The 12,609-nt window shown below is 36.8% G+C and overlaps 1 protein-coding gene across 1 annotated transcript in view; it reads right to left on the bottom strand.

Moving 5' to 3' along the window:
* The window catches only part of LOC135686824 (von Willebrand factor A domain-containing protein 3B), a 42,824-nt gene that overhangs the window by 16,180 nt on the left and 14,035 nt on the right, over positions 1 to 12,609 (bottom strand). Inside the window, exons 17-31 of the mRNA XM_065203177.2 lie at positions 11,925 to 12,062; positions 11,293 to 11,420; positions 11,118 to 11,172; positions 9,876 to 10,003; positions 9,004 to 9,344; positions 7,934 to 7,964; positions 7,427 to 7,450; positions 6,899 to 7,031; positions 6,501 to 6,622; positions 5,512 to 5,562; positions 2,894 to 3,068; positions 2,062 to 2,136; positions 1,308 to 1,541; positions 644 to 808; positions 188 to 288 (exon numbers count right to left, since the gene is read on the bottom strand). Coding sequence (XP_065059249.2) covers positions 188 to 288; positions 644 to 808; positions 1,308 to 1,541; positions 2,062 to 2,136; positions 2,894 to 3,068; positions 5,512 to 5,562; positions 6,501 to 6,622; positions 6,899 to 7,031; positions 7,427 to 7,450; positions 7,934 to 7,964; positions 9,004 to 9,344; positions 9,876 to 10,003; positions 11,118 to 11,172; positions 11,293 to 11,420; positions 11,925 to 12,062 — 1,901 coding nt within the window. The remainder of the gene's footprint in view (positions 1 to 187; positions 289 to 643; positions 809 to 1,307; positions 1,542 to 2,061; positions 2,137 to 2,893; positions 3,069 to 5,511; positions 5,563 to 6,500; positions 6,623 to 6,898; positions 7,032 to 7,426; positions 7,451 to 7,933; positions 7,965 to 9,003; positions 9,345 to 9,875; positions 10,004 to 11,117; positions 11,173 to 11,292; positions 11,421 to 11,924; positions 12,063 to 12,609) is intronic.

Raw genomic sequence — 12,609 nt, 5'->3', positions numbered from 1 at the left:
AAAATATAGTCAAATTATCTTATTTAGCCAAAAAAAACAGGATTTAATGAGCATAAAACATTGATAGTTTAGATTATTAATCACAAGAGCTTATCCATGTAAGAAAATGAGGAAATATTCATCTGAAGAACAGATACAGTGAAAAGGTTTGATGGTAGGTAGATGGCAGACATAGAATTGTACTCACGAGGCTTTATGGGTGGCGATATCTGCATCCCTTATGAACCGGCACGCGAAGATAAAACGTGAACGAGTGATCTTTATCATGTCATTACGAAGGACGGTGATCTAAAGCAAATTGCAATTAAGGTAAAAGATAAATTTTCATGTTAAGTTCTGTATCCACTGCAAGCATAGTAAAATTTCCCAACTTTAAAACTTTTTTTAATCGATTCAAAAGACTCTGGTATGATTATACAATATAAGTTGAATTCAATTTATCAGTTTTGAATTAAAAACTGAATGAAAGCTGAACTATATGAAAGCTGAACTATATCTTAGGGGTGGCTATAGCAGGATGACTACAGCAGGTAAAGCAGACATTTCTGCCAAAATGTCTTCTATTGGTTTTTGGAAAGCATGTCAATACTGATCGTATAGCTAAGATATAGACACAAAACCATTAGAAAACGAAATAGAATACCTTAGATCCATTGTATCGCACAACAGTGTAGCACTTGCTTGCTGACCTATGACGCAATGGGGTGACTTGCACGATCCCAGGAACATAACAGAAATCAAACTCGGGAACAGAATCATCGTCTGTTTGTGTGGGAAGTCTTGATTTCACCAAAATATAGTCACCAACCTAGGCCAAAAATAAAGCTTATATTATTTAATTGGTAAAAAAACAACACAAACTCCATCAGATCAAGTCGATGTTCCTAAAGAGGGACACCGGTTAAAATCACAAATGGGGAGGAGGGGAGCTAAAGTGTTCTCAGTACAAAAAACCCAAGGAAAAAATGATTCAGTACATGGTTGTATGTAAACTTCCATTCCTCAATACTTGGGCAGGTCTTAAGAGTTTCAAGATTCTAGTAAAAATTCAAGTAAATAATTAACCAGGTACATATAAGGTAAACAATTCAGGCTAATAACAAACAAGCTGGCAATATGATATTCGGTTTCCATTCAAAGAACGAGCAAAACAGCAGTTAAATCTCTTGACTGATCAGAGGTAAGCACCTTGTCAGCTGCAGAAGTGCTGCCCTCCGAGCACACACAGTAAGAGATGTGTGTTTATATCTCAAACTGCAAACAAGCTCCGAACGGTATGAACAAGAATGGACGATAAAGACTTTTACCTTTAAAGTTGGACATGGCCTCGCACCACCAATAGGAATCACATATCTCACAGATGTCACCTGTCTATCGCCATTATCAAAGTCTACTTCGAGATAGCGAGAATTCAAGCATCTCGCGACGATACCTGGGTAATAAAATCCATCCAATGCGCTGCGACCAACAACTCGCTGGTTTCGTAGATGCCGCGTACTTGAAGACGCTTGGATTGTTGACAATCTTTCTTGAGCAGAGGCCTACAAAAACGCAGGGCAGTTAGTTGAGGGAGGAAAAATTGACGTCCTGGAACTGAAAAATTGTACATGCAATGAAAATCTTTTTCTTAGGGCAAAAGTTACGATGCATTGGTTTGATTTGGTTTGCGAGTTAGGAATCATATATATTTTAAGCGAACACGAGGTTAAGGAAAAGAATTCTCGCCAAGTGCTAAGGGTAGCTGTTATCCATCTTACACAGCCGTATCGTCAGGGGGGATTGCTTTAGAATAGAATTTCCGGAAAAGTTCTCGGAAAAGAATCTGAGTAGCAATTACCATCGCCACACCACTTTTATAAATAAAGAGTTTTTAATTTCAAAATAAACCTTAAATTACTTACAAAAGGAATCAAAAGATTTTCAAGCTATTTTATACCCATTTTGACAGGTAGAGAATATTAAATAAGAGTACATGTATTTTAGACTATTTATTACAGAGTCACAGGCGATATTAAAGGAGGGACCATCGACCATGTGAGGATTTATGATTAATTTACTTACTCTCTTGAAAGATCTCAATTGTATCGGTGACTGAGAAGTTTGTTCTTTCTGTTTTTCGAGGGCTTCTTTCGAAAGCTTCGCAAAAATGAACATCATTATGGCGTATGATTTTTAAGGACAAAATAAAATATTTGTAACATCCATAAAAAAGAAAACAGAAATGTAACACAGCAAAATTACTAGAAGAATGTATGCCTAGAAATGGCCAAAAACAGCACCGAAATGATTGATCAACTTTGCTTTAGACAGGGCGATTCGCCCCTCATCCAAGATCTTCAAAGGAAACAACAGATGAGCTGATTATTAAGCATTCTCAAGATGTTTTTGAGACAAGGAAAATGCATTGCATGGATTCTTTCGTTTTTCCAAAAAGATGAAAAATACTAACAGAACATTAAAATTTTTGCTAAAAAAACACAAGCTCCTAAAAGCTGATAGCAAGAAAGGTAGAAAGAGTGCCTGGTCGACTACCCTTTACCCTGGGTGCCAGAGCCTCAGAGAGTCAAAGGATGAAGAACGGGGGAAAGGAAATGGGAAGGAGAATGGAAGAGTAAAGGGGAGAGACGATTTTCATCTCTCCCTTTTACTATTCCATTCTCCTTCGCAATTCCTTCCCCCGTTCTTCATCCTTTGACTCTCTGAGGCTCTGGCACCCAGGGTAACTACCCTTCTGATCCAGCTGTTTACAAGCAACCAAACTAGGAAACCATGCCATTCTATTGCTAATTTTGCAGCCCCTTTCTGTCTCAAAAGCATACCCAAAAATATCTTTTGACTGATTTTGGTGTTTGTAAGGTTTTCGTGGATACCAAAATAAATATTCAAATAATACCTTTTCAGAGGTTTCTTGCAATTCCTTTGACTGAAAAAGGTACAATTCTGCTTGCTTGATTTCATCCTCATATTTGGCAATATCATCTATTGTAATTGGCCACTCATTCCCCTCTAGGTCTTCTAACATTGATTGCTTGTTTTCTTGGAATGAAGGAATCCCCTCTCCATTATATCTACAAAAGGCCAAAAAGAATGATCTACGCACGAAAGGTAATAAAAATAATATCAAACATTTAAGTAAATGATTCATTCTTCTTTAAACGCGAAAAGGTCAATTTTAAACACTGGCAGGGAATGGTCTTTCAAAGTTTAAACATTGGCAAAGTTCAATCTATAAAGGTTGTACAAAATCTGACATTTCATACTTCAAAAGACAAAGTTTCAAAAGATACGTTTCTTTAAAAGAATACGGTAAATTTTGTACAGCCTCAATATTCCTAAAGAATTGTCGAAAAAGGTATCAAACTTTTCTTATTTTTCAAAGCTGGTATGGTTTCAAATCTCTTAGGGAAATAGTTCAAAGAAATTTCATGTCAGTACGTAGAAATGGGCGAACGAAGAAAATTTAGGCCATTATAACAATAATAATGTTCTCAACAATAATGACATTTTTAACAACAACAATATGTTTTACAACAAAAAAACATGCGATTATTTGTTATGAACATCACAAAACAGGCAGCTGCTGAAAAATGAGACACAAATATGCGAACTGAGGCTGGACGATATTATTAAAACATTCTTAAAAATTGGATGATTGCCTGAAAATTCTTATAAACAATTTTCTTATAAAGAAGGGAGTACCTGGATATTTTCTAGAAGATAAGATCTCACAAGGCCGATAAAAGAGGAAATATTGAATAGGCCTGCTCAGTTTTGGGAGTCTGGAGTGAAAAACGGTCGCTGTGTTGGCAGCTTTCCATGATAATTTATCAGGACAAATATTTTCTTGGATTTAATGGAAGAAAGAGTGAACACATAAATGAATGAATTAAAGACGGATATTTTGCTTGCAAGTGCAGAAAAAAGCGTGCTCCTTTATCGATCACAATTTCTACCAGTAAGAACAATATCATTTCATTGGTAGATTGCATATTGACAGAAATTGTCTAAGAATCAATTATAAAAATAATCAAGACACTAAGCAGAGCAAACACAGCTGTAAGGGAGAGCGTAAACATTGGTGCACTCATGAAGCATTGAAGCTCGTTGTTGTAAGCTCTATTTACAGATATCGATATCAACCACATTAAGTCGGTGAGTCAGTGAAGTCATGGCATTGTTCCAAGGAGACATGTTTGTTAAACGATTCATTGCAAAATTAACTGCTACTCTTGTAATAACATCCATTGTAGCAAATGCCGTACCGATCATGCAGAAGCAATTGGGCGATCATGAGATGCCGGACGAATGGACAACACCAGGAATATGCAAGGGTCCAGTTAACGACCCTGACTGGTTGCCGGCTTGCAGGCCTAACGGATACTTCGCTTTGGAGCAGTGCAATCGACAGGGAAACCTGTGCTGGTGCAGTGACCTCCTTGGGAACAAAATGTCGCATAGTATGCCAAAAAACCGGCTGGAATGTCATAAGCCTTGCTTCTTGAGACAGACAGATGGCTTGTTTACTACTTACGAATGTGACAAAGATGGGAATTTCATACAAACACCAGATACCATTAATGGTGGTGACAACAGTGACCTCTTGTTCACTACTGATGGTAATTGAGAGCTAAAAGACACCATTTGAAGCAAAAACCTTCCTTTATGTTAGTAGCTTTAAATCCTGTATTTCTTGTCTTTTTGTTATTCCCTTGGTCAATATACATCTGAATTTGATATTTGATTTTTTATAGTTGAAATATATCTTGAAGCTCCATAGGAACAATGAAAATGTTTTTCACCACGAGGTTTTCGCAAACAAAGTTCACTGAGTGGAAATCACTCTCTCTAATTGAATCTCGATTAAAGCTTAGCGTTTCAACAAGTCAAAGCTTTGCATGCATATGTTGGGATACTGAAGACAACTGTCTTTTAAACCTTTTTTCTTAAAGATAATTACCAAAACATGAATTCTAAGCGTAAAATGCTTTCAAACTGAGAAGATATCAAAGGACCAGAGCCTTAATCCAACAATTCTCATTTTAGTAACGCAATGAAGAGATGAATGTTATAAAGAAAATCTCAGAGTGACATCATCAGCATGTCCCACGAATATCATTATCATATCTTAAGAGAAGATCTAAAAGGCAATCGTCTAAAAATTGATATTCAGGACCAGGGAAATAGTGCTATTTAAAGAAGAAGGGTGGCCTTCCCAAAAAAAATCTTCAGGACACAATGACAAAATTTGAAAAACTGTTATTCTTGGCATTAGCAAGTAGCTCAGCCCCCTTATCCCCACGTTGAGGACTTTTTACAAAAATTGGACAAGATATTATTTTTTAAAACATGGAACAACACCCTTGAAAATACATGAATAAATGAAGTAGCTGGTCAAAATCAACTTGGATCAACACTTATTTCATCAAGCTTAAAACCTGTCGATAATGCATGACGAGATCTAAAATATATCCAATACAATATTTTTTTGATATCCATATGATAACTACTTACTTTAATCGTTCCTTTGCACTGAGGACTGGATAAACAAACTCATCCAGTTTTCTGAAAAATAAATTTTTGTGTTAAGAAAGAGATACGAATGAATGAAATACTGATAAATAGCCTGAATTCAGCAGCTTTCACGGTACATGAAAATTTGTCACTGACTGGATTTGACATAATATTTCAGGAGTCTACAGTCTCAAACAGAGGGAACAAAGAATTTGTCGATTTGTCTTAAGGACTGTTATGCCAGTGCTATCTGTAGGAGTGTTTCTCAGATCTGCCAGCTTGCTGGTGCCCAATAAAGTGAACAATTAGATTTACGAAATAAAATGAGGAAGAATTACTTGTATGAAGAATTATAAATGACTAAATGGATAGTTCTTTTAAATGCATCTTATTGCGTTGCGCTGTGGCAAATCTGCGGATAAAGTTTTAGATACCTCGCTTCGATGTAACGTATATAGCTTAAATCGGACGGAAATGTCAAGATGCCCCAAGTAGTCCAAAATATAGCACCAAGACGATGAAGATGAGGGCGTCGCTAATCAGGTAAATTTTCTGTGTCAAAAATCTGAAAAGGGCTTAATATGGACGAAATGCAATAGACCCTCTCTTGTGAGCCCCTTTCCATTCTAATTAAAGCAAGGGAAAAGGAAACGGAGAAGAGACAAAGGCGAAGGAAGGGAAGAAATCAGGTAGAAAGGGTGAAGAAAGGAAGGCAGAGAGGGACGGAAGAAAAATAAGAGAGAAATAAGAAAGGTAGAAAAGAGGATAGGGAGGAAGAAAGAATTAAAAGAAAGGAAATAATGAGTGAAGAAGAAAAGAACGAATAATGAGGGAAAGAATGGAAGAGAGAAAGGAAAGGAGGATAAAAGAAAGGAAAGAAAGGAAACAAAAAAGAAGGGAGGGGGAGGAGCGAAAAAAGAAAAGAAGAATGCAAGGAAGAAAGGTAGGTAGGATAGGAAAAAGAGAAATACATGAGCTGAAATATACACCTTTTATAAATTTCAATGACTGATTTGAGTTTATCTTGGTAAGAAGACAAATTAGCTGCCTGAGGATTGATTATCTGCACCTCTGTGCGGTCTCCCCCGGAAGTATGCGCCAACGGAAGAATCTGTTGAGACAAAAATAATTATGCATTTAACATAAGGTTATGCCGAAATTGTATGATAAATTTTCAAAGACAACAGGCAAAGTAGCAAATTTGTTGAAGGCAGGGGGGTGTTGTGGGTTGTGAATTTGAGGCTACATTGAAATTAATAGCATTGAAATTAAGACCTTATTCTTTGCTGTCAAAATTTCATTGCAAATGAAAAACAAAAACCTAGGGACGATAAAAATTGTCTATTTTTCGGTAAAAAAATTTCCTAACTAAGCTGTGTTTACTTACTTGGTCAAAAACTTTTGACAAAATATGTTTATCGAGAATTGGCACGTATTTTGTTGTGTGAGGGATCATCGTTGGAGCTAAGGCATCAAGAATAGTCAGCTTTTTTGCAGCAAGGTTATTCTTTTTTATCCATCTGTGAAAAAATATAGGATGTATAAAAGTAAGTACAAAATTATAAACATGTGTTATATATATTATGATGAGTTTTTAGGCTTCAATTTTCAATTCACAATACAATATAGATCTATCGTTTGCACAAAAATAGATGAAGGCTACATAATTAATTAGTAAATTTGTAATGAGTGGATGCGGGCAAAAGGAACAATCTAAGATCTATGAATCAAATTGTCATCGGTTTTTAACCAATTTCGGTCACAATTGGCCCCTGAATATTTGCTAAGGAAATCTAATTGAGAAAAAGCTGCCTGAATAAAATGTATTGATTTCTGAAATGCTGTAATGTAATAATTTACCAAATGCTGTAATGTATTAATTTACCAACTCAACTACCAAGTTTGCCATGCTTACCTTCTCATTGATGAAGCAGGCGACCTGCAAAGAAAATTTTCGAAATTCTTGTAATTGAAACAGAGAAAGATCCAAAATAGCAAAATCACATTATGCTTATTCACAATGAAACGGTAATTTTCGTACTTCACGAAAGTTGCAGCGTCTTTGAGTGCTTCGACAGATCTAGATACTACAGTAAGCGGTAGTTACAGAATTTCATTGTGTAGTCAAGTATTCTCTTCATACCCTTCTTCACGCATGCTTATTTTATTCTACCTTAAATATTATGGATGTGAAATAAAGAGATTCAAACAAGAGACAGAGATACAGTCTTATATATTTACAACCTTGTCTATTCCATTTTTTTTAAATATCTCTTCAGAAGATCACTTTCCATTAAATTTTATATTTAAATGCATCACTTTTTCTGTGCTTTCAACAAGCTTAAATCTCAAGATAAAACAGGCGACTTTATAACTTCATAGCTTGGTTAAAAAAATTGAAAACAGAAGTCATGATGCATACCTGCTTCTTGGCTTTCGTTTCTTCTTGTTGCCTTAAAAAATAAATTTTTTTATATCCAGAAACAATATTACAATACAAACTACAATCTACTATACTTTCTAATTACTCTACGATACTACAGGTACGATACCACGGGGAGCAAAGGACAACAACCCCATGGCCATTACACGCAACTAGACTAACAACTACAAAAGCTAGACGTATACATAATAATTGCTACAAAAAAAGAAAAAAACATGGAAAATTGCGGGTACAAGATGAAACGTTTTAATAACAAACAAGTGAAAATAACAAACAAGTGGATTAGGCACAAGGTTTGGAACAGGACAGTATTTGAAACGGAAGATTTTGAGGTGTCTAAAGGAAGTAACGAAATTGATGCAATTGTTAATGAGGATACTTTTCAAAGTATCATCAAAGGCATGCAAAACCACCTTGAAAAGTATGTATAAATATAAAGAAAACTGTATCAAGTAATCTAGTAAAGCCCCGTTTGAACGATCGAATATTTCACTAAGCATTCACCCAAAATTTATGGGCCGTTTGAAAAACATGCTTGGTCACCAAACATTAACTTCTCAGATATTGGGTGAAGTTTGCTCTAGTACAAAATAGTTGGGTTGTTTGAACACCCCGGATCTCTTGACGTGTGCACAAGGATCTCGTATCTATCAATGTGTTGAATCGTTTAAATGTGATTTAGGTTGTTAGATCGTATAAATTCCTTTTCCAGAAGCTTCTATTGTCTTCTGATAAATGTATCTAAATAAAATTTTTGGATCTTCAAAATCGAATGTATTGATGTTTTTTCTATAACATCAAAAAATACAAAACTCAAATTAATTATTGTTGAGGTGGAGGCAAAAAACATAATGTTATCGAGTTGCCTCCACACCCAACATTACAAATCTTCCTATGCTTAACAAAACACGCTATTGATGTTTCATGTGGCTATTTGCATGCGGATGATGCGTGCCCATGGTTTACCACCGAGAGTAGGTATCAAATAGCGAAAGTAAGTACAAAGGATAGAACAAAGCGACGATGTTAAAGCAAGAAAAATGAGATACCTCTGTCGGGCTTAAATTTCTTCGATGTTTTTGCTTGGCTTCTTTCCAAGTATTCCCTTGTCTCAGGCAAAACCCAATCATCACGTGAACTAGCAGCTTTCACCGAATTTAATCGCAACATCGTAGCTCGATTTGTGGCTACCGGGGGCGAAGGAGTCATGGTTGGGCTCTTTGGGCTACTGCTAGGCTTCGACGAGTAGTATGTAACAACTGACTTGGGTCGAGCCGAGGCTGGTCTCGTTCGTATTCCTGACGATGTAGGCATCATTAAACTTGGACCTTGAGTTCGTGCTAAAGCGGAATGTGGTCTTTCGGGGACGTTGGCTCTGGTACCACGACTCCTATAGGAAACAACCAAGCTGGTATTAGCTTCAATGGTAGGGCAATAATACAGGTACATATGCCAATACTCCTGCTTTAGCCAAAAATTTTAAGTCATTGGGTTAAATATTTAGTGTGTTAAGCTCACCTATGATAGAGCTTTTACCATTAGGAAAATTCGTTAGTAATAAAGGCGAAAGCATCTCTGGTTGCTGCTCAAGCTAAACAAACAAAATTATCTGTTAATATTCATTTGAGTTTGTAACTTGTTGTCCTTGCTGACCTTAAAACTCGATAATGTCTTGAATAAATGACGATTCTAAAGCAAAATCCAAGAGTTTGACTTGTAAGGATGAGCCCCGTTCTCTACAAAACTTTTAAGATTGGAACAAACTTTAACGCCAAATTTTGCTTATGCTCTTAGTACCATTCAATTGAACTTGGCAAACAAACTAGAAATGTAGTTTCTTCAGAATGCATTTGTAGTAGAGTACAGTTATCATGAAAGATATCGTTATTATAAAGAGGTTAATAAAAAAGCACTTGAAGACCTTGAACTCTTGTCTTTCTCAGATCCGTACCAGTCAAGTTTAGTGCATTCGTCTCTCAGACCGTTTACTTTCTGCAAATCAGCCAGGCCCCGCTCAATTTCTTCTCTTAGCAACCGCAAGTCCTCGCTCTGAATATAAACAAATGTGAAGCAAAATAAAACTAAACACGTTAATTCCACGGTAAATTGCAATTTTGCTTCGGCAAACAAAAGATCTTGTTTGGCAAATATATGGAACTTAATAACGAGTCGTTGCGGGAAAATTTTTCAATCTACTGAAGAAAAACAAATCATCACTAAGGGAATTATCTGACCAATCGAAATTTTGTTCGGTTAAAAGGAGAGATAAGATTGAAAATCCATTCACGGCTAAAAGATTAAGTCCACTAAAACAAGAGATTTAGACCGCTTACTCAAACTCGGCCTGATAAGATGCTAACGCACCCGCGGTGAGCTCCTGAAAAATGCAGGCGATAGACCGCGACTGTACAGGAAAAAGCAGAATTAGTAAATGACCTTGGTGGACTGGGGCACAGGCTAGGCTTTCCCCACTATCAGTGACACGATTTGTTGATACGCACTATGAAAAGTAGCTGAATTGAAAGGTAAGCCCTCAAAGGGTTTTATGAGCATAAGACGTTTTGACTACATGTCAAACTCTAAACTTCATGTCAGCAGAGAGTTTGCATTGAAGATTTTCAAAGTCAATATTGAAAATACCTTCATGCGGACTTTTGTAAATCTATTCATGTTGAGCATCGAATGTCTTTTTTACAAAGAGCATAGACAAACAATTCACAGTCATTTAGGCTAAGCCAACGCTAAGTTTGAAGAGTCGTAGAAAAAGAGTATGTTGGGTTCGGTGTCGCATTAGACTTGGTTGCAACGTCAGAGTGACGTGGCAAATATTCAATGCTGGTTATGTGTGGAAATTCATACAATTTGAATAAGGGGAAGAAAGATAGGATGAGTGGTGAGTTTAGCTGATAAAACCAAATGCTACAAAATACACTAGGGTTTTTGAAAAACATATTTAGGATCAAAGGGTCTTTTGGCCAACAGCTTATTTGGGATTTTTATTCTATTTTTGTCAGCAAAGGCTCGGGTTTCTTATATATGCGACTATGTGAGTGAATTGTTTATCGAGGTAAATTTTTTGGTGAAATGGCGATGAAATCTAGTTTTGTGATCTTGGAGATGGAGAAAAATGAGCAAGGAAATAAAAGAATTTGATGATACCAACCTCGAACGGTCGTGGGCCCTTATCATCGTAGCCATCTTCGGAAAAATAGTGGAATCTGAAAAGAAGCACGTTTTAAAAACATTGCTCTTTCGAAATGTTAAGCGTAAAACTTGTCCCTACAAACACACTAGCCAGCAAGACGTTTTCATACAAAATATGGACTGGTGATACAAACCTTCCACCGGTATCAGAGGAGAGTTGAGACAAGAATTCGTTGGCTTCGGAATCAGCACAGTTGAAAGAAATAGTGTGCACCGGAACCGTATTGATCAAGGCAGCTTGGGCAAGAACAGTAGCAGGCGGCTGGAATAAAGACAAAACCAGTAAGAGGAGCACTAAGATGCTACAACTTCGATATTGTACTCAAGCAAAAAAGTGGAGAGGGGGGGGGGGAGACTACCTGGCCCTCGCCAGATCCAGCGTGCCTGTAAATTATCTAAGAACTGGGTACCAAGGCAAGATGGATTCTTTCAATAGAGAATTTCTACGAATGCAAGATACATGATTTCATTCGATGAGAAGTTAAGTATTCCAGTCAGAAATGGCACATTAAGCGAAGTACAATCAAACTGCTCCAGGGAAATAATACTTCAAACTGATGAAATACCGAAGTTGGATTCTTAAATTCTACCAAAAACAAGATATTTCTAAAAAATTACGCGAATGTCCTATCATATTTCTTTGAAATAAATCTATATAACCGTGTCACTAGAAAGTTCTAGATATCTTCAATCTTACTCGAAGTTTCATAAATGTGCAAAGGAATGTGCAAGATATAACCGAACTCGGACAGCCAGTGAACTTTACCTGGTCCGGTCTTCCGTCGGTTAGCAAATAAACCGCTTGCACTTGGGTATCGGCAAGCGCTCTCTTAAGTGCTCCGAGCGTGTTCGTGCTTCCTCCAGTGGTTAGGCCCTTGACCCATTGCCATGCATTCTCAAGATTCTAAAAATGAAATGTGAGTTCAAAGGCTCATTTGTCATCAAAATTGACAGCATAGGATTGCAGTTCACGACCTCTCTTTGTTCTAAACTGTGAAGGCTAAAATGCTACGGTAAACTCAGTTGCTCAGTATCATTCAGTTATTCGGGGTATGTTGCAGTTAACGAGTATTATTTCATATGCACAGTGCCCAAGGACATGTTTCAATGCGAGGCTACAAAGCAAGCCATTGTTGCAAGCTTCTAAAATAATTCTCAGTGCACATTTCACCAAATTTTCTTTCAAACCATTAGCCATTACATACACTTTTCACGGATGAGAAACATCCCCCATGAGTGTAAACACTTTCATTTTGTTTTAAGCTGGCATGCACAATTTTTCTTGCTATCTGATGCAATTTTTGCTGTACACTATTCTCTGAAATTAAACTTATATCAGTAGTAATGCTTTAAGTGTTTTTGCACATCAATTTTTTCCGTAAGGTATGGTTTCATGTCCCAGGTAAAGGCAATATGTCCCGTCAGTCAAACGTATTGCAGCGCATTGAGTA

Source organism: Rhopilema esculentum, chromosome 6, assembly GCF_057945365.1.
Source record: "Rhopilema esculentum isolate cy_ngs chromosome 6, ASM5794536v1, whole genome shotgun sequence".
Classification (NCBI taxonomy): domain Eukaryota; kingdom Metazoa; phylum Cnidaria; class Scyphozoa; order Rhizostomeae; family Rhizostomatidae; genus Rhopilema; species Rhopilema esculentum.
The sequence above is the reverse complement of the archived record's forward strand: the minus strand, read 5'-3'. Positions and strand labels throughout refer to the sequence as shown.